We start from the raw sequence: 21,126 nt of genomic DNA, 5'->3' as shown, positions 1-21,126 counted from the left end.
GCTGTGGGGACTAGAAATATTCTACGTCCCTCTAAATGGTGGTTACATGCTTATATAATGCGTAAAAATTCACTGAGCTGAATGCTTGAGCATTGTGTGCTTTAGGTAAGTTACACCTCAAATAAAAAACATTAATTACTCCTATCAAATCTTTACTACTGATGGCTCTTAAAATGGAGAGAGTTGAAGAGTTACCTGGACCAGTACAAAAAACCTTTTCTTCCATCTCTTCCAGACGTTCTTACCAATGGCCCATAAATACCTAAAGAAAAGGAAAAAGACCAGAGTTGCATTAATGCTTGAGTGACTGCACTGTTTAATTCATTTGACCATAAAGCTTGGTACTCATAAACAAGGAAATGCACACAGCTCAGAAACAGAAAGCAGATTTGGGAGCTGTGCCATTGAGAATAAGGAACAGCAGGCAAGTTTCACTTCCATTTATAGAAGGAATTGTGGCCCCTCATCACACTTGACTTAGATTCCTTGATTGATTCCAGAAAGCACCTTGGAAAATGTTACATTGTGACTTAATTTTTGTATGTGCTAAAAGTCTATTAGGTAGGGAAACTCCTGCCAGGAGCTGCACAAGGGAGGAAAAAGATTGCTAAATCCTACAACTACAGCTCCTTTGCTCTTTCAAGTCTCAGTCAGGAATTTACCTGCCCCCGCCCAAGACTTTCTTTCTCTGTAATTCTGTCAAACGCAGGCATATTATAGGGAGGAAGTTTCCGGTCAACATAGAAAGTTCTCCCTATACCTCTCCCCCTTTCCCAAATGCTCCTGTTGATGGAAATTAATCTTGATAGAGACAAAAGAAATAAAAGGAGAGTTAAGAACCACAGAGGCACAGGTCTAAGGTATCTGGAGATTTTATGAGCAGTGGTACTACTTCAAGATTTGTGAATTACTCCATTGGCCTTGTGGATTGCTACACGCCACTGGCACTGATCAAGGAAGTGAGGTTTTCAGGCTCTACTGGACCAAGTGAGAGAGAGCTGGTCATACTCAAAACCATTCAAACACTCGAGTTTCAAAACTGGCTTTATCTGCTATAAAACCCAACTGGACAACATCCAAGTCCTCACTTCACCTGGAATCAGACAGAATTTCCGTTTTGGAACATAAAGAAGAATGCACCTAATTAAAATTTATACCATTTGACAAATTTCAGGGGCTCTTACAACTGGTTGGTGGCCAAAATCTGCTCAGACCTTTAAGCCAGAAACCCAGGAGTCAACCTGGGTCCCTCTGTTTCTTCGACCTTATTCCTTAATTACCAAGTGCAGTTGATTTTTTATTATTTAAATTTTTTTACCTCCTGCAAAGTTTTCTACTCTGCTCAGTCTCTCCCTTTCACACCCTCACTATTTCAGTCCCAGTCCACAGTTTTGCTTCCATGGACAAGTGTAGAGGAAACTCTTAATGGGTGTCAGGGACACCCAGAATGATTTTCATCCTCCTCCTGGCCGTGACATGCATCCTACCATCTTCAAATGCCATCATGCCTTTCCCTGCTAAACCCCTTCCATGGGTCACCCCTGTTTACATGAAGGGAGCCTCAAACTGACCACTCATATTCCACTTCCCCGATTTATCCTGTATCTGTCCACCTATTCTATTGTTTACTTGACATTTTCTTTTAAAATAACTTATTTAACATGAATAAATTTATTTTGAAAGAAAACTTGATATTATAGCCTTGATACACTAATTATATATTATGCCTTTTCCCAGCATCTTATGTTCAAACTCACATTCTTTCTAAGTTTAAATCTCTACCTTGATGTCATCACCTCCTGGGCCCTGCTAATAATTCTTCTGTTACAATGATCACACTACTATAATTTATTTGTTTTTATATTTATTGTTCCTACTGGACTATGAGTGAGCTCCTCGAGGGAAGGAAGCTTATTCCTTTTTTCTAAATTCTCACTTCTAAATTCCTAGCACAGAACCTTGTTCTTTTTAAATTCCTGGTACAGTTCTTGATATGTATGTAGTAGGAGGTCACTGTATACTTATGTTTCATTTGGTTTTGAATGCCATGCTCTTGGGAAACCAGAGCAATTTTTATAAAGGTTTCTGATAAGATTTTAAAACACTGCATAAAAGACATGCAATCCATCACCAAATTCTTTGAATTTTCTTTCTAAAATATATCCCATTTCTTTCCGTCCCCACTGTTACTCCCCAGTCAAGCCTCCATGATGTCCACCTGGGACATGGCAACAGGCTCCTAGCTGGTCTCCCTGCTTTACTCTTGTCCCTACTCCCCTCACTACACAACAGACAGAGTGACCTTTTAAGTGGGTAAATTGGATCATTAATACATTCATTCTAAATCAGGATGGGAGGGGCGCCTGGGTGGCACAGCGGTTAAGCGTCTGCCTTCAGCTCAGGGCGTGATCCCGGCGATCTGGGATCGAGCCCCACATCAGGCTCCTCTGCTGTGAGCCTGCTTCTTCCTCTCCCACTCCCCCTGCTTGTGTTCCCTCTCTCGCTGGCTGTCTCTATCTCTGTCGAATAAATAAATAAAATCTTAAAATAAATAAATAAATAAATAAATAAATAAATAAATAAATAAATCAGGATGGGAAACTATGGAAGGGTTTTGAGCAGGGCAGAGACACAATTATATTTCTATTTAGATGGTCCCTGCGGCTGCTAGGTGAAGGCATTGTGGATGAAAGGGGCAAGAGAGAAAGTAGGGAGATCATCAAGTTCACAGTTGCAGTGGTGCAGGTGGAAAAGAGAGGATGGTGCCTGGACTGGGACAGAGGCCATGGCAGTGGCTGGATGGCTGGTAAATACATCAGCCCTGAGGCCAACCTGGTCAGCTCCACTGTTGTGTGGATTACCCAGCTGTAATCCACTGTCCTGGACAGTGCTCTCAACTTTCTTGAAATAATATATTAAAGTATTCACGGCAGAAATTGACATAAATGGGAGGCATGGCCAGGGCTACAGAGAGAGAGGGTTCATTGGTCTATAATTAACAGTATTGTCTTCCAGTTCTAGTTCAGATGTTTGCTCTGACAGGCTGGGCAAGGTGCTTAACCTCCTGGCGTCCTGGAAAACAGGGCAGGGTCAGCAATTGTTCTTCCTGCACAGGGTCATTGTGGGGATTAAGTGAGATGATTCTTGTGGAGTATAAGCACAAGGCACAGCAGAAAGTAGATGCACATTAAATGTCGGCCTTATCATAAACTATCTCTGGGTATAGAGAAAAGCATATCATTACCAGCAATAAATAATAGCTAAATACGTGAAAAGAAATCTCCCTGGACATATGGACATAGAAAAATAGATAAAACAAAAATCAAATGAAGAAGGCAGGTGAAAAATTTTGTATTTGTAGTAATGACTGGCAAGGTTGTCACAGTCTCATAGTTCTCTGGAATTATATCTGGCAGCTACTACCCATTTTTCTTTCCCCTTAACTTGAACCCACACAGAGAGATTCAGAACAGTGAATACAGACACTACATCCGAAGTTTATAGTTTTAATTGAGGAGAATGAAAGCAGGAAAAGGAGTGCACGAAAACCCACAGAGTGTAACTCATACTGAAGCATTAATCTTCCCTTCAGAATAAAAATCCTAGCTCCTGCTTGGCCATGTTTTACTACTGCGCTGCGTTGTGCCAGGCCCTCTCCTGGAATTTATCGTACCTCCCTGGAGGGGTTAAGGCCTTGAATCTGAAGCCATGTCGCCTAGCTGTGTGTGCAACCTTCAGTGAGTTACTGGCCGTATCTGTGCCTCAGCCTTTCATCTGTGTGACGGCATCATAACAGTAGCTACTTCGAGGACTGCTGTGAGGCTTGAATAGTTAGTGGGATCTACAATGTCAGAACAACACCTGGCACAAAGTAAACACTTATTAGCTACTTCATGACATTACTACTCCTATTTTGTTGAGGAACCTGAAGTTGCGGGAACCTGCTCAGGGTTCCCCAGCTGGTGAACGACGTAGTGAGAATGGCAACTCGGAACAGCCAGGTTCCAGAACACCCCTTCCACGCTGCTATTGTTCCTCCCATTTTAGATGATGACAAACTTTGGTGTCTTCACCGAAATGAGAACACAAATTGCTCTTCCAATTGAGTTTTTCTGGTGAAAGGCTTCTGAATGGGAAAGCTGAGTGGGATCAGAGAAAAATCAACAATCCTCCTTTGCAAAGTATCAGCTGGTTTGTGTGAAGGAGGGGCTTTCCCTCAGAGGTTTTCCTCAGAATTTATTGCTAATTTGGCACATACCAGAAGGTGTCAAAACCGAGAAAAACTGAGGGCTGCACTGTATCATTTCTGTCTAGTCAGCCCCAGCTCTCTGTTCTCTTAGGTTGAAACATGCTCACTAGACAGAATGAGAAGTACCTGGAGCAGATGGGAGTTCTGTCCCTGCAGACATCCAGGTGGCTTTCCCCTCCAGCTCCTCGCACTACAGACAGATCTATCTGCATGGGCATGAGCGGCCTTCCACTCTCTCTTCAGGCCATCAGGATTGTGGGAATTGGGATTTACAAACAGATAAATCAGCATTCTAGTGTTGTAAGCAGAAGTTTAGCCTAGTGGTTCTATCTCCGACTCAGGGTGGAAAAATCTATGTGGCAATTTTGGCCCTGCCATCAACTCTCCTTTGGCTTGACTATCTTCTGCTTCGGTTTCTTTAGCTGTAAAATGGGGATAGTGTGTGAAGTTGTTGTGAGGACTGATGGAGAGCATGCATGGCTAGTGTTTAGCACAGACTGGCACACAGTAAGTGCTTGGTTACATCAGGCAATATTGTTGCTTGGCGTTATCCTTAGTAGTAGCAGGGCAGTGGTAGAAATAATAGCTCCAGTACAAAGAGCACGTAACTACCAACTTTGCAAAGGATTCATCTTTGGATTCTTTATCTGAACTTATGTTTGGCTTTGGGGTGCACATCTGTTGGGAAATAAAGCAAGGTACACGTGTCTGGGTTTGGAGCTCCAGGCCACATTTTGCCTTGTGATTCTAATATATCCTTGCTTGTTGTATTTTTGTAAAACCTATGCCAGTGGATCATTGACATCTCTGTCATTCGCTGGGGGCATTTTAGTTAGGTGAGAGGCCAGAGTGAACTATGAAGGACTAAACAGAGAAGAGAAAGATGTTTGTGGGTCTTCCATGATCCCCTGGCTTCAGGATCCCTCTGCCCTGGAACTCCTTGGCAGGGCAACACCCATGGTGATGCTTATACCTTATCATTTTATTTAAAAAATGGGATGGTCTTCCTCCATCTGATGTTTACGAATGTTAATGAATTAGTAACTCAGCCCTATTTATTAAGTATCTTCTGTGCTTAGCACTAGGTGTGCACATGGTGGGTGCTCCATAGCTATTCATGAGGAATTTTTTTACTGATTTCTTCCAGGATGGATGAATACCCAGTCAGGGAGAAGAGTTCGTGTTCCCCTCAGGACATCTGCCAGAATCACTTGCCCCTGGACACCATACAAAGCGGTAAGGATAGTAGAGAGGGACATGGAAACCGGGGATAAGTTGAAGTTTCAACTTGGGGGGCTGTGGACCCAGAAGTCACTGAAAAGCCTAGAAAATGAGGAGTTGGTGCCGTTCTGGTCTAGGCAGAGATGAAGCTCAGCCCTAAGGGAAGAGGGGGCTGCATTTGTTTTCCTCTGTGTCCCTGTGCTGCCACGGCACCTAGCCCACCACAAGTGGTAATGAGGCAGGGCCTTTTTAAAAAATTTTCTTTTCTGCTAGAAATTCTTCATGTGAATTTCTTCTAAGAAGAGCAGTCACACTGAGACAAAACCAAGATTCCCACTGGGAAACATCCCTCCCCTCCTGGGAGAGAGAATGAGAGCATAGAGGATGTTAAGACTCCAGATGCTTGAGTCTTCTTGCAGCAGCCCAGCAGGAAGAAGCATGGGCTGGGGGAGAAGCACAGTAAATGAATGAAAGCAAACAATGGTGACAATAGTCTCCACCACCAACTCTTACTTAGCTACAGCCCTAACCATGTATCAGCCCCTGTTCTAAATGCTTTACATGTATTAACTCATTTAATTCTCACAACAATCTTATGAGGCAAAATTATCATGACCTCCATTTTATGCTGAGCAAAATGAGGTTCACAGAGGTTAAGAAACTTGCCTATAGCTGGTAAGTGGTTACTGCCAAGGACTGCATCCTAGGTGATTGACCTAGTTGGCATTTATAGACAATACTACAGCAAGGGAGATAAAACAGAATCATAAAAGTATTCAATTAGTCCAAAAGAAGGAAAAAAAGAAAAAAGAAAAAAGAAAAAAAGAGGAAAAGAGAACAAAGATCAGATGGAATAAACAGAAAACAAAAAGCAAGGTGACAAACAGCAATTTGACTTAAACCTAACTATACCAATAATCACATTAAATATAAATAGGCTAAATATCCCAATTTAAAGGCAGAGATCTTTAGATTGGATTTTAAAGGCTAGAGCTAATTCCATGCTGCCTGCAAGAAATGCACTTTAACTCTAAAAGCATAAGTTAAAAATAGTAGGATGGAAAGGATTTGCCATGATAACATTAGTCTTTTAAAAAGCTGGAGTGGCTGTATGACTGTCACACAAAGTAAATTTCAGGGCAAAGAATATTACTAGGGATAAAGAAGAACATTTCATCATAATAAAGGGGTCAATTCATCAAGAGGACATAATAACCTTAAATGTTTATGCATCTAAGAGCAGAGCAAAATGAGACAAACATGGACAGAATTGTAAGAAGAAATAAATAAATCTGTAATTATAGTCAGAGATTACAATACTTCTCTCTCAATAATTGCTTAGAAAATCCATAAGTATTTGGATGATTTCAACAACACTATCAACCAACTTAATCTAATTGACATTTATAGAAGATAAGCCAACAAGAGACAGAAAATGGAATCCTAAAAATATTCAATTAGGTCAGTAGTAGTAGTCTTGTTTGAAAGTCAGTGCCAATCTGAGTGGTGTTTTGGAGATTTGCAGGGAGGAGAGAGAGGGTGACAGTTTGGAAGAACAAGAGGTCCAGAGTAGCGGCACAGCTAAGAAAATGGAAGAGGAGAGGGGATTTTCAAGAAGCATGGCTGAGACTTATAAACTGTATCCCCTTCAAGTTTTGTTGAAGCGTAACAAGAAAATCAGATTTGCTGTAAATTACTCTGGGTTGGTGTACTGTGGTTCACTGACTGAATCCAAAGTGGGATCAGGGAAGCTCTGTATTTCATTCAAGTTTTGGGTCCTTTGTTAAGGTTGAATTGGAAGGAATAACACAATTCTAGACCCAGCTCCAATGCTTAATCTCATTTGGGCAAGTCTGTTCACCATTTCATATCTGTTTCCCTATGTGTAAAGTAGGGATTCATTCATTCACTTATTCATTTACACAACAATTAGCTTAATTTATTGGACTTTTACTACGTGGCAGGCTCTGTAAGGGCTACTTTGAACAAGGGAGTCAAATGTCCCTGGTGACAAGGAACTCAGTCCAATGGTGGTGGTGGGGGGAGAGAGAGACAACAAACCAACAAACAAAGAAATACGTGATATGTGAGATGATGATAAATGCTCTCCTGAAAATAAAGCAGAGTAAGAGAAAGAGAGAGGATGTAGGTGGGCCAGGAAAGGAAGGCATTCTGATATGGTACAGAGACATGAAGAAATCAGGGGAAGCCATGTAGAAAGCTGCGTGGGGAAGATGAGGCATCCAAGGCAGAGGGAAGGGTGGGGACAAGGGCCCTGAGGTGCAGATGCACTTGGAGTCTTTGGGGAAGAGCAAGGAGGCCAGTGTGGCTGGAGGAATGATCAATGTCCAGTAGGTAATGGAGTCTTCACAGCCATGGTAACAACATGGGTTTTACTCTGAGATGGGAAATCATTGGAGGTTTTCCAGCATTGGAGTGGCAGGATCTGATTTGTGTGTTAAAAAAAACTACTCTTGCCTCATGGTGGGGAACAGACTATAGGGAAGCAAGGACAGCAGTAGGGGGACTGTTTACAGAGTAAGGGCACTAGTGAAAGAGAAGAGGAATGGAGGCTTGGATCCAAATGACCATACAGTGTGGTGAGGAGAGGCTGAACTCTAGGTTTATCTTGAAGGTGCAGTGAATAGAATTTGCTGATGGATGAGATGAAGAGCAAAAGAGAAAGAGAAATGTCCAAGATGACCCCATGGTTCTTGGTCTGAGCAACTTGGTGAAGGGAGAGGCCATTTAAGATGTGAGGATAATGATACCTAGTCCCTGTGAGGCTGTTTCAGAGATAAAATGAGAAAGTGCATGTGAATATACTGGCTGAGCTTGAAAACACCATACAGATGTAAAATATGAAAAATTACTCTCCAAAAACTTGCTCATTGTCAAATAGGCTGAGATGTTAATGTCTTAAAGCCAGAAATTAGTGTTGACTTTCTCACTAACATTTTTCTGTTCAATAAGGTAAGTGGTTGATTCAAGGAACCACAGCTTACCAACAAGGACTCATTCACAGTAATTCTGATTTTCCTTTTATGTTTTAATAAACATGAAAGTAGATATAATTTATAACCTCAGCCATGCTTTTTAAAATTTCCTTTTCTCTACTATTCTTTAAGCTCTAACACTATTCTGATATTTCTCTCCTTCTTCCCCACACAACGGGGATCAATAAAACTATTTTAACTTTAAATGAAAAAAAAATTATAGTCCATAATAAACATTTTTATTTTCCTTGAGTCACCCTTGTGCAACTAATGCTGTACATGCCAGATTTAGGCCACGTTGGGTCTGAGAGTGTTAGTAACTAGAAAGCCATTGCCTGCTTCTCAGGGCTCCTTTAGGCCTTCCTTATTATTTCCTAGCAGAGGGGTGATTTTTACACGGCAGTCTAGTAATATGAAATAGCTAAACTGTCAGAAGGGAGTTACATATTTCTTCTGTCATCTGTAGGGTCAAGGGAGCCTGAAATGTCTCAATAATTTTACAAATGAATCAACAGAAAAATTAGTGAATTCAGATCAGTTAGTTCAGTTTCCTAAAAGAAGAGGACGTGGGAAATGGGAATGTGTCCCATGGAGAAATTAATACCCGTGTAAAGTGTGTGTGGGGATTAAATGTGGGATTAAATGTGGGAGTACTTGGAAAACTCCTAGTTTGGTGCTTCAAAGGGGCTGAGAAGGTGGGTTGAGATACTGATCCTTGAAGGAAGTTTAAAAAGACTGAACTTTTGAGCACAGATACATTCAATCATTTTTGGTCTGTCTCTTTGGTCTGTCTTACCCTCCTCATTTCTCTCTCTCTCATCTCCTTCCGTCCTGCTCACTCACACTCTGGTTCCTTTAGCAAATAGTTACTGAGTATTTATGAGCCAGTATTTTACTAAAGATGCAGACAGAATCTTTTCCTGCATGCTACAGAGACCTAAAAGAATTCCCAAACCCACTGCCTCGAAACTGGAATGTTTACATCAAGGGGGAGGAAATATAGGGGAGAAATTCCACTTAACATTTTTGGAATATATGCCAGGAGTATGATAAGAAGGAGGAAAAGCTGACTTCACAAACATTTCATGAGAAATCTTTGTGATGCTAACTTGACTGAAGAGAAGCTAGCTGCCCTTCATCACGGATGGTTGAGAAAAGACTACATATGTAGCAAGGGTCTGGTTCCCTCTCCCACAGCCTTCCCATGGCCACAGGCAGAAGAGTTTTGGCATAATTCCATTTCAGGCTCTGGGAAGAGTTTGGCTTCCAGATAATGCCATGCAAATTCTCTAAATCCATGCCAGAGCTCAGGTTCAGTACTGGGCCTCCAGCTTGTCAGGAGACCTTTTCTTTTCTGGAGTTCCCCATGCCTGACCCCCACCAGTGCCCTGACGGGAAGATATCTCTCTTTCTCCGGAACCTTGAGTGTTCCATGTTCCCTAAAACTCCAAGGCACCAAAGCTAGAATGTTTATTTCCTGACCGCATGTTGCTGTGGTCTGCCCATCTGCCGGGGAGTGTACTTCCTGTCCTGACTGCTCCCTCCTGGGCCTGTTTAAAGTCTTTAAATAATCTGTCTTAATCAGTTGCTAGTCCTTGGTGTTGGGTTTTCGCATTCCCCAAACCTCTAGCACATAACCAATTCTCAGTTTTCATGTCAATTTTATCACTTTAAGCCATCTCACAAATGCTCACACCCCAAAGTGAATTGAGACTTTTCTTTTTTTTTTTTTTTTTGATTTTATTTATTTATTTGACAGAGAGACAGCTAGCAAGAGAGGGAACACAAGCAGGGGGAGTGGGAGAGGAAGAAGCAGGCTCATAGCAGAGGAGCCTGATGTGGGGCTCGATCCCATAACACCAGGATCACACCCTGAGCCGAAGGCAGACACTTAACCGCTGTGCCACCCAGGCGCCCCTGAATTGAGACTTTTCTACTGACCAGAGGGGCTAAGCAGAATGATAGCCAGTTGGCAACTGGTACCTGCAGAATCCTTGAAAAGCAATCCATTCCCTTCCACTGGTTAGACATCCCCCCATTCAGAATTATATGGCCCAACTTCTAAGTGATCACATTTACTGAGATAGTGGGGTCCAAGCAGTTTAATAGGCCATGGCATATACCCAGCTGTCAATAAACATTTTTTGTACAAATCATTGATCTGTGAATTGAAACTTATTTTACTTATTCTTTTTATGCTACTCGAAATCACTTAATTGCTCATGCCTCTCAACCTTAAGAAACTGAAGGTGATCATAAATTTTCTGTGGTTTGGTCATTTATTTAAAGACTACAGTAAACACAAACACTGATTCGATGTGAATTGAATGTTTGAATGTTACCACCTATGGCACCTGCTCGTGTCTCTTGGACGTGGTTGTTAGTGAAGGTAAAAGTGGATGATTCAGAGAGTCTGAAAGATCTAGATGCCACTGAAAAGGTACATGCAGCCAATAAAACCTCCTAAACCAGAATCACCCAGCATGCTTCTGGGAACATTCTGAATTGTACTGGAAATCCTACTAGAAAAGAAGAAAATTATTCTATCTTGACAGCACAAATGCACAAAGGGTAATGATAAGAATTGAGGAAGCTTATAGTAAATACCAAAATCAAGTATTTTAAGACTCTCTCATGAATCCTTTGTATTTCCTTCCATGTGCTTCTCTGAAAGTCAGTTTTCCTTTTCAGAAAATATTTTAAGAAATGGATGGAGATCTCCCTAAAACTCCCACTCGGAGAAGAAACACTTACCCGGAATGCTTCATGTTTTGAGGCTTATCCATTCGGACAGCAAGTTTGATTTTAAGGTCTTGATCAGGGCAGTTTTTGGAGACTGTCATTTTGTGCCACTCTGACTGTTTGGGGCTGTTTGGGGTGGGATGGAGAATAACCTGTAGGGAAAAAGGACAACCATCTTAGCCAGAAAATGGAAACCCTGTCATGTGTATGTTTTTAATCAATGAGAAACTTTGCTGCTGAGAAGCTGAGTGTCTTGTCCAGTTCCCATAGCTGACAGGCATTTAAATAAAGCAGAAGCCTGGCCGTGGGACTTCAATCCAAGGCTCTGTCTACCAACTGCCTCATGCCAAGCAGACTAGCTCGAGGAAAGAAATGGTGTTCTCTTGCTCTCTTCTCTCCCCGCCTGGATAATTCAGTAAAAAAAGTTAGGATCATGGTTTCTGTGACTCTTGTTTTTGCATGTTCCTAAAATTCAGAAGTCCTGAAGCAACCCAGAACAGACAATGTTCACACACGAGTCTCTCCATATAAGAAGATGAATGTATGAAAGGAAGAAATGTCCTTACACATTAGGGCACCTCTCGTCCACTCATCTTTCCACTCCTCAGGATTGCTTCCCCTGTTTTAGAAGGAGACATCGCTAAAAGGCTGTAGGGGAAAACTGGAAGGGACTTTATGTGAGGGATGAGAAATGTGAGACCTACGGAAGGGAAGGGCCTTGCTGACACACATTTGCACACCATTCGCCAGGACGTGGCATCTCTGTCGCACAGCACCCAACTCTGTCCTGGCTTGAAAGGAAGCACACACAGCAGGAAGCATGGGCTCTTTGACAGCGTCTTTCACTGTGTGCTTCGGAGATGGCACTCTCAACCTGAGTCTTCTGCCCTGGTTCGCAGTGTCTCTGGGGCCAGAAGTGAGGCAAGGAGTGGATAACTCAGCACATCCACTTCTTCATTTTGCCGCCCGAGTTCTCAGGAGCCACATGGGATCTGAGGAACATGCACTCAGGCAGGAGCGAACTACCTGGAAAATCCCCTAAGCTGAAGGAACAGGAACTAAATATAGGCACAACAAAAGCTGGGCTTGCTAAGATTTGCTTTTGTGGTGGTGGCGTGCCCTGGTTTGTTGCATGTGGCTTTGGCTCTGTTTTCACAGCATCTATTTTCTTTAGGTGCAGGGGAAGGCAGCCTCTCTCCTGGGCTGCTTGCACCTCTGCAGGGGGACGGGAGGGGCTTAGAGTCTCAGAGGCGGACACCCCGGCCTTCCAGATGCTGCCAGCCTCACTGCCTGCCTGCAAGCCTGGCTTGCAGGGAGGGTGGAGCCGATGGCTTCCCACGAGGCGGCGCAGCGAGAGCTCAGGAAGAGTAGGAGAGCGGGAGAAACACAAAATGGGCCCCCTCTCACGGGCCTTGTTTGTGCTGATTTTTCACCCCTCCTCATTTCAGGCCTGACCCTTTTCTCCCTCCATTACATTCCCTCTCTCTGATGAAAGAAAATTGATCCATTTTTGCTAAACGCAAAATCTGAGTCTTCTCAGTGTCTTATGACATGATCGAAATAGGAGGCCTGATTTTTCAGACCTGAAGCTGCCAAAGATTTTCTGATTGTGCCCTATGCTGGCAAAATATGTTGAGCCAGTAGCCCAATCTCTGTAAATACACTGCTATCGATATAAAAATACATGACCATCAATATATAAATATAGAAAACATCATTATATATGTATATATGTTACATAAATATATATCATTATACTTCTATTTTATATATTTACATTATATACACTTACTTTGTATAAATATATTACAGTGTTACATATATCAAAAAATATACACAAATATAGAAGTCTTAAAAATAAGCCAAAGATAAAAAGCTATATTTTTAAGTATCTTGCTGATTTTGGTGGCTTTATACTATTATAGCCATATTTTAAGATACCCTATATATTTAGGGCAAGGCTCATTGTTCACAATACTGGATGTAAATCTATAGCTCAAGTAGTCTTGTAAATAATTTCAGAATATCTTGACTGACGTCTATCCTAGCTGATCACTTTGGCAGTGATTTCCTCTCACGATGTGGATGACAGAACGCCTGCTTAGCAGGACGGGTGTCAGCTCCACCATTTTTGTGCTGTTTGCCAGGCTTGGAATACTAGTATCATCCTAACATTACAGCACTTCTGTAGTCATCTTTTCGGGCCATGTATTCATTCTGTGAGCGTTAATTTAGTTAAAATTCTATCATAGAATGTATAAAGTGACATAACTGGTACCAGCAAAGTGTACTATGTTGTAGGCTGCTGGAGGCAAGTAAGTCTGGGTGCCACTGCGCAGCAGAGACCTCTCCCTCCCCTCAGAGCATGCCTGTCCCTATGTCACTCTATCTTGTGTTCCCATTTCCTGAGACCCCAGCTGCGGGAGATGGAGAGAGGGGGCGCTGCTATCCCTGGGATGTCCCTGACATCCCTGATGCTGTCTCCTGAGCTAGTCTGGCCAGAGGGGTGAGGGGGGTGATGTGCTGAGAAGCAAGGAGGGGGAGGGGTGGTAGAAGAAAGCCCAGCCAGGGCCAGAACAGCAGCAGGCAAGACCCGAGCCTCCTTCTGCTCCTGCCCATTTGGCAAAATCAAAGCAGGAGCAGCGCTCTGGGCACCCGGAGCTCGTTAACAGGCCTTCCACCATATGGATTCTGGGCGTGTTTCCCACTGGCAATATGGTGTCCATTCGCCGACACAAATGACCACAGCTCATTACTGGCCTGTCCACAAAGACTTCTTCTTCCACGTGGTGGCTCCCCGGGGAGACTTCCTCTCCAGGGTGGCTGGAGAGATGAGGTCACTGCAGCTCTCCTCCACCTTCAGCTCCACCCTGCCATGTGCCTGACGGGTCGACGACTCCTTTGTATGTGTCAGCCCTGCTGAATTATTAGGGTCCTCCTGGGTGCACATGAGTCCTGAGCAGTCCACACACCTCATCTGGACATTCCAGGCTGCTAATCAAGCACTTTGTCATCTCAGCCGAGGCCCATGTGTGCTGTGCTTTGATGTGGTGATGCTGATGTGGGAACACAACCCACTCTGTGCAGTGAGCTGCATGCCAGCCAGCCCCAGCTTCTCTTAGTTACCTGGGCTCATAGGCAGGTCCTTCTGGGGGGCTGCTTTACCCTGAGCCTTTACCTGACTGATCCTCTCCAAGCCTTAGCCTATATAGCCCTCCCTACCGCTGCATCTACCTCTCACCCCGAGAAGGCAGCCCTGAGCCTCAGACTGGGTTACGTCCCCTTGCTATATGCTCCCAGGTGTTCTTTCTCTAGAGACCACTTACCATGCTGCACTATGATTTCTAGTTTTTATGTCTATATCCCTTAAGTGTTTTGAAATTAGAAATTTTTGCCTGTCATTATTTCTGTTTGCTCTGTGCATGCCACAAATGATGGGATACCGTGGGCTCACAATCATATCCAATAACTAGAAGTTTGATTATATTACAGTACTGGCAAGGATGTAGAGAAACAGTCACTCATGCCTTTTGTGGAAGTATCAATTGGTATATACTCTTTAAGGGACAATTTGGTAGTATCTGTCAAAATTCAAACTTCATTCAGCAAAATACTTTTTTGAAAACTATCCTACACGTACACACACATATGTGTAAAGAAGTAAATTCAAGGTTATTCACTGAAGCATTGCTTATACAGCCAAAGACTGGAATCAATCTAAATATATTATGATACATCTATACGTGGAATATTACACAGCCATGAAACCAGGAAGCATGTCAGCATGGGCTGACATGGACTAATCTCCAAATATACTGATATTTCAAGCAAAGTGCAAAGCAGTAGGTATACAGTAACTTCCAGTGGGCTTTCTTTCTTTCTTTCTTTCTTTCTTTCTTTCTTTCTTTCTTTCTTTCTTTCTCTCTCTCTCTCTCTAAGGATGTATATACAAATGCTTGTATATGCTATGCTTATACATGCATCGAATACTGGGTGAAGAATACACAATAAACTGAAAACAAGGTTTTTCTCTGGAAGAGACACAGGACAAGGTGAGTTTTCACTATATCCGTTAAAAAAATTTTTTTTACCGTGCATGACTTATTTTTTCAGTTAAAAAGGTTTATTAAAATGAAGCATAATGAATGTGGAACAAACTAGATATTGTTGAATGAATGCATGTAGCACTGGGATTTTAAATGTTGCTGTGTCCTGCTAAGCTTGGGACCAATTAGAGCATAGAAACACCTCTCAGGGGTACGAGAAATTGCTCCACTTTTAAAAAAGAAAGCAGTCATCACCAGCTGCTGCCTGCAGAGGTGTTGCCAGCAGAGGGCACCCCAGCTGGCACAAGGACCAGGCAGGACCGCAACTGGTGAAAAGTTTCTTTGGTAGGAAGGGCAAATTCTTATCTGGGAAAATATATAACGGGGTTGGAGGAGAGAACGAGTTATTCAGAAATGAAAACCTGTATGCGGCTGTGGCAAGCTTGTGGCCTTCACCACAGCAGCAGAGCCAGGGTTTTATTTCTGCATAGGGACAAACTGGTACAGTGGAAATGGTCCTGGAGATGAGTTAACATTATTTCTCGCACGTTACTTACTTCCTCTGGGCTCCAGTGCACTCGTCTGGGCAGGATGAGTAATAACTCATTAGGGTTATCATGGAGCATCGGGGAGGGGACTGTACAGCGTCCTCAGGGCTGCGCCCTGGCCAATGGCCAATGTACGGTGCCTGGGCACCACCTAACCAGGTGGCTCTAGGGGAGCTTCCTGCCTTCCGTGGGAATGTTTTCTCATATATAAAATAAAAGGCTTTGACTAGCCCAGTGGGCTTAACTTTCCTTAGTGGAAACAGGTTTGAGGAGTTGGTGAATGCTTTGGACTCGTGAGTCCAGAAAAATGCACATATGCCCCTCCCCACCTCGACATTTGCAAACCATTTCGAGGGGTTCCTGGATTCCATGGAACCTTCTGTGGACTCAGGCTGAGCATTCCTGGACTTGCCACTTCTAACACTAATATCCTGGTCTGCATCCTAGTACTATGATTCCGGGTCAGCTCTATAGATGAAAGCCAGAGTAAGTAACTGGGTCAAAAGGATGAAGAAAGAAAGCATGCTTACTGTGTTCTTGCTGGCCTTGGTAGGAGTGTGTGCCTGTGTGCTTGTCTCCAGGTGTTCTCACATTATTCCACTGATGACATACCAGGGGCTTAGAGAGGTTGAACGTTTGGCTGAGGTCACACAGCTTTTGGAAGGGATTATGAAATCAACCAGTATGGCATGAAATGTATTGGGAGTCTCTGTGCTGGGCTCAGGGCTATAGGGTAGTGAACAGAATAGTTTAGGTTTCTATGTCCATGGGATTTTTGTAGTCCAGTGTGGGAGACAGAAGCCAAAATTTCTGTTAATTCTTCTCTCTTTCCCTCCTTGGTGATGAAGTGTAGTGGACAGGCGGCTGGGGTAGTGAATGAAGGAAGATGGGCAGTCAGAAAAGGGCTCTCTGAGGAGGACGTGGCACATATGTAAGGAAGGAGGAAGCCTGTTGAAGAGCTGCGCAGTGGGGAGTGTTCTAGGCAGAGAAAGCCCTCCAATGCAGGAAAGAGTGGTTTATCCAGTGGCTTGAAATTTGGCCCCGATGCTGGGGCAAAGTGGATGAGGGGAAAGGTAGCAACAGAAGAGGAGGTGGGTGGAAGCCAGATCACATGAATCTTTGTAGGCTGTGTTACAGAGTTCTGATTTTATTGTAAGCAGTGTGGAGTGATGGAAGCATTTGAAGCCAGCAAATCTAACTTACATTCTGAAAATACTGTCTGCCTGGTACAGAGTCAATGGCTGAGAAGTAAGAAGAAACGTCTTCATTACCTTAGTGGTACTCAAAGGGATTGGTACCACCATTTGGGATATTTCAGAAATTTGGGGGGACATTTGTGGTTGACGAAATAATGGTGCTGGGCTCTGCTGGTATTGAATGGCCGGGGCCCAGGGATACTACACATCATGCAGTGAATGAGATACTCCTTCCCAGTGAGGAATCATCCTGCATCTCAGCCGACTTCTGAATATTCCACTGGGTATGAATGGAGGTGGAAAAGCTTGTTTATAATGAACTGAGACTAGATCTTAAATCTTTTTTACGTATTCTTAAAAAGAAAACGACAGGCATCAAATGGTGTCACTTGTTCCCAAACCGGTGCTCAGGCCATAATCTAACTGCAATTTCAACTTCCCCCAGAAATGTAGTCTCAATGGGTGGGTCAGGAAATTTTTGGTCAGGGCTGTTGAGCATGCCACTTGGACCCTCACCATCCCCCAAAGAGAGATGGGGTCATCTGCATGATAAGACCCCTCACTTTTCCCCCTAAAGGAAAGCCACCTGCCTAAAACAATCCTTTCCTTTTGCTGACAATTTTTTGCCCCATCCTTCTTCTACAGAAACCTCGGTTTTTGTACATCTCCTTGGAGCTCCTTCCACTTACAGATGGGATCCTGCCAGATTCATGAATCATTTAATAAGCCAATTAGATCTTTAAACTTCACTCCGTTGAATTTTTGTAATTTGGAGCAATATACACTCAACGTATTTTTGGCACTTTTCCAGGGAAATTGAGGAAACTTTGTCACCAAGACTTGTGGGCAGTTTGAAGAAATCAGTTTACTGACATTTAAGCTTCAGAGCTTCTCCCCTCTACGGTGGGTTTTGTGGCTGTGACCTTCGGAGTGGTTCCCTGTATGGGAACAAGGACAGCGTTTCTTCTTTAGATCTTCTAGGGCAGTTGTTCCTGAATCTTTACATTTTGAAGTTATTTTATTATTAATTAATTCCTTTTTATTTTTCCTTCATATTATGTCATTGTACTGATTTTTAAATTGTTGGGTGGATTGGTTTGTTAAATTATCTAAGAATTTCCTTCAGGATAGGAGGGGTATTGCAAATCTTTGGTTTAAAGGGTGTCTGGGTCTGAGGGTGTGGAGAACCCCTGCTTTATCTGCTGCAGGGTACACTACTGGTAACCCAGATTGAAAGAGGAGAAACGGAGGCTTGGAGAAATTGAGGGACTTGCCCAACGTCACACAGTCAATGGAGAGTAGAGCCTGTGGATTCAAACCCAAAGTTGGACCTTTCAGTACTTGGCAATGCTGCCTCTTGGGACGTGGGGACACAGCTCTCTGGAGCTCCTTGTGACAGGGAGCGCTTACCCGTCCGAGCTCCTTGTCCTCCAAGGCCAGGACCCCTGTGCTCTCTGTGAACAGCTTCACCTTCACAGCAGGCAGTGCGTGGGTCGTCGAGAAGTCACCCTGGGTGCCCCAGCTGCAGACAGAATCAGAAAGGTCAGCACGGAGCCCTCTGCCTTGACAATGCTAAACTCAGCTGCCTTCTTCCCGAGTAGGGGGAATGCAGGGTTAACCCGAGGCAGCACTGGCTGTCACACCCCCCTCCCCTTGCCACCCCTCCAAAGCTGCCAGAGTGACAAAAAGTGTTAATTAACTTGTTAGGCAAATGCAAGACAGATGCTCAGAAAGTTGCCATGGGTCTTCACAGAGCACTACAAGGAATCCCTTGGAATTAGCATGAAATCGAGTTGTTGAGAACTTTTCCCCATGCGTTTGCTATCCTTACAAACTATTTCAGCGTCACCGCAAATATTTCCTTGTATCCTTTGAATCCCTAGGTCTTGGAAACTGCAGTTCTAGATTTTGAGACAGGGCTTCATTTGGTCAGAGCCAATACCTGACTTTAAAATGCAATGTCAGTACTCATGGGGAGGTGGGGGGCCCCATTTCTTCTGGCGTTCAAAGATGAGTTGAATAGAGGAATGGATGGAGCTCAAAGGAATGGAAGGTAGAAGGAGAAGTGGGAAATGCCCTTCCCCACTGGTCTGTAGGAATCTGAGTCTTAGATCTCCTCAGAGCAGAGCCTGGCTTAACTAGCATCTGGCTGGGGTGCCAGGCGGGGCTGACGTGAGCCACGGATGGGTCCCTCAGATGGGGCCTTTTCCTCTACTCATCATTGTTATCACAGAACCCTACCACCTGTTCTGTACCTGCAGTCAGTGCGATCTTCCAGAAGTGTCCAACTGGATTGCACTGAGCCCCCAGGGTGCAATCCAGACCCCTAGGTGTAGTCTCCCACTCACCTGCTCCAGCGTCATGGGCCTCCTGACTGTGTCCTCAGGGCCCCCTCAGGGCCCTTGCATGCATGCTTCCCTCTGTTGGCAATGCTTCTCCCCACCTGGCTACCTCTTCGGAGCTCAGCTTCAATAACACTTTCCCATCCCTTCGTCTCCCAGTCTAAATGTGGTCCAGTGTTAAACTCTCTGGAACATACTGTTTAATTTTCTGTCCTATCAATCACAGGATTTGTAATTATTTATTTCTGTGTGATTTTTCAATAGCCGAATCTTCTGACTGGGTGTTTTTTGCTTATGTTGCATACTTAGCATAGTGCTTAGCACACAGAAGACACTTAAGAAATATTTGTTGAATAAATAAGTGATGCTAAATATACATTCTTTTATAGAACTAGGAAACAGGAATAGATGTAATTTTGTATAGAGTTTTTTTTTCATTTAGCCTTATATGATGGCAATGTCCATACTGTAAAATATTCATTAAAATATTATTTTTAATGACCCTATAATATTATTCCTTATAGGTACATCACAATTTATTTAACCATCGTTCTATTATTGAATGCAGCTGGACATGATTTTTAAAACTTCATCTTTGATTATTTCCTTGGGAACTATCAATAAACATTATGCTGCTCTTACAATGCTGCAGGAATTCTGCTCATCAATGAACACTTTCAAGTCTTGGGACACTGATTCCCAAAATGCTTTCCACAAAGGTGGCAACCATTATCCCAGCATCTGGGAATGAGTGCCAATCACAGTGTTTCATGACCTATTCGCTTTTTCTTCTGGCTTACTTTGTCTTTGGTGTTTTCATGGGGATTTCTTTGACTAATAGCAGGCTTGAATATATTACTCTGGGTTTGTTGGTTGTATTTCTTCTTTTGTGAATGATAGAAATGCCTTCTAGTTTCCATGTTGCACTCAAATAAATCCTGTAGACTAAACTCAGAGACATGAGGAACTTCGAGAAAGCTGACAAGACAGCACCAGAAAAGTGGAGGGAAGGAGGAGCCTGGATTGGGAGCTAAGGGATAAAAGTCATTGAGGAAACCCAATAGTGATAACTGAGAAAGGGAGAAGACATGCAAAAGGACAGGAGACAGAACAAGAAGCAACAGGTTCCAAACACAACAGCACAATGTTAGATGTACAGATAGAAGCTCCTAATTTTGGTCCTCCGCTACTGCAGAAAGCTCCTAAGACAGGGAATCAATTTACTAGCAAAGGCAACATGACAAGGTATAGGGTTTTGAATCAGACACCTTTACTTCAAGTCCTGGTTAGTCACTTATGAACTGTAGGACTTGGGGCAAGTAATTAATGTCCTGTACCTAAATAAAAATAAGATAAAGATAAATAAACAAAAGTAAGGATAAAAAAATAAAAAGTAAATAGTAACAGGCTTGAAAGACCATGAGACCCAACAAATTTTGGCTACTTTACCTCCCCAAAATAAGGATATGTAAGAGATAGTCTAGTAACTGTGATGATCACTTCTGTTTTGGGTCATGCATTCAACACATAGTAAGACATTAATGATATTGCCCTCCTACTCGACAACGTAAGTAGTAAAATAGTTATTATCATCCCAATTTCACAGATGAGAAAACTGAGAAGAAACTCAAGATCTTGCCCATTTTATTCCAGTGTAATTTGATCAAGCTGGCTAGAACCCAAATCCCTTAATCCCCATGTTGCAGCTTTCCCTGCTAATACTGTCATAATTATCAATAACACACATTATTAATAATTAGCAATATTGGCAAAAAACATGATCATT

General features: G+C 43.0%; 1 protein-coding gene across 2 annotated transcripts in view; it reads right to left on the bottom strand.

Moving 5' to 3' along the window:
* CADPS (calcium dependent secretion activator) overlaps window positions 1-21,126 on the bottom strand; it is a 355,693-nt gene that overhangs the window by 167,669 nt on the left and 166,898 nt on the right. For both annotated transcript variants that reach the window (XM_040628597.1, XM_040628596.1), the window contains exons 6-8: window positions 18,409-18,520; window positions 11,221-11,360; window positions 196-262 (exon numbers count right to left, since the gene is read on the bottom strand). In XM_040628597.1, the coding sequence (XP_040484531.1) occupies window positions 196-262; window positions 11,221-11,360; window positions 18,409-18,520 (319 nt within the window). The remainder of the gene's footprint in view (window positions 1-195; window positions 263-11,220; window positions 11,361-18,408; window positions 18,521-21,126) is intronic.

The sequence above is a fragment of the Ursus maritimus genome, unplaced genomic scaffold, assembly GCF_017311325.1.
Source record: "Ursus maritimus isolate PB19 unplaced genomic scaffold, ASM1731132v1 scaffold_14, whole genome shotgun sequence".
Taxonomy (NCBI): Eukaryota; Metazoa; Chordata; class Mammalia; order Carnivora; family Ursidae; genus Ursus; species Ursus maritimus.
Note: the sequence above shows the minus strand (reverse complement) of the source record. Positions and strands in the feature narration are given on the sequence as shown.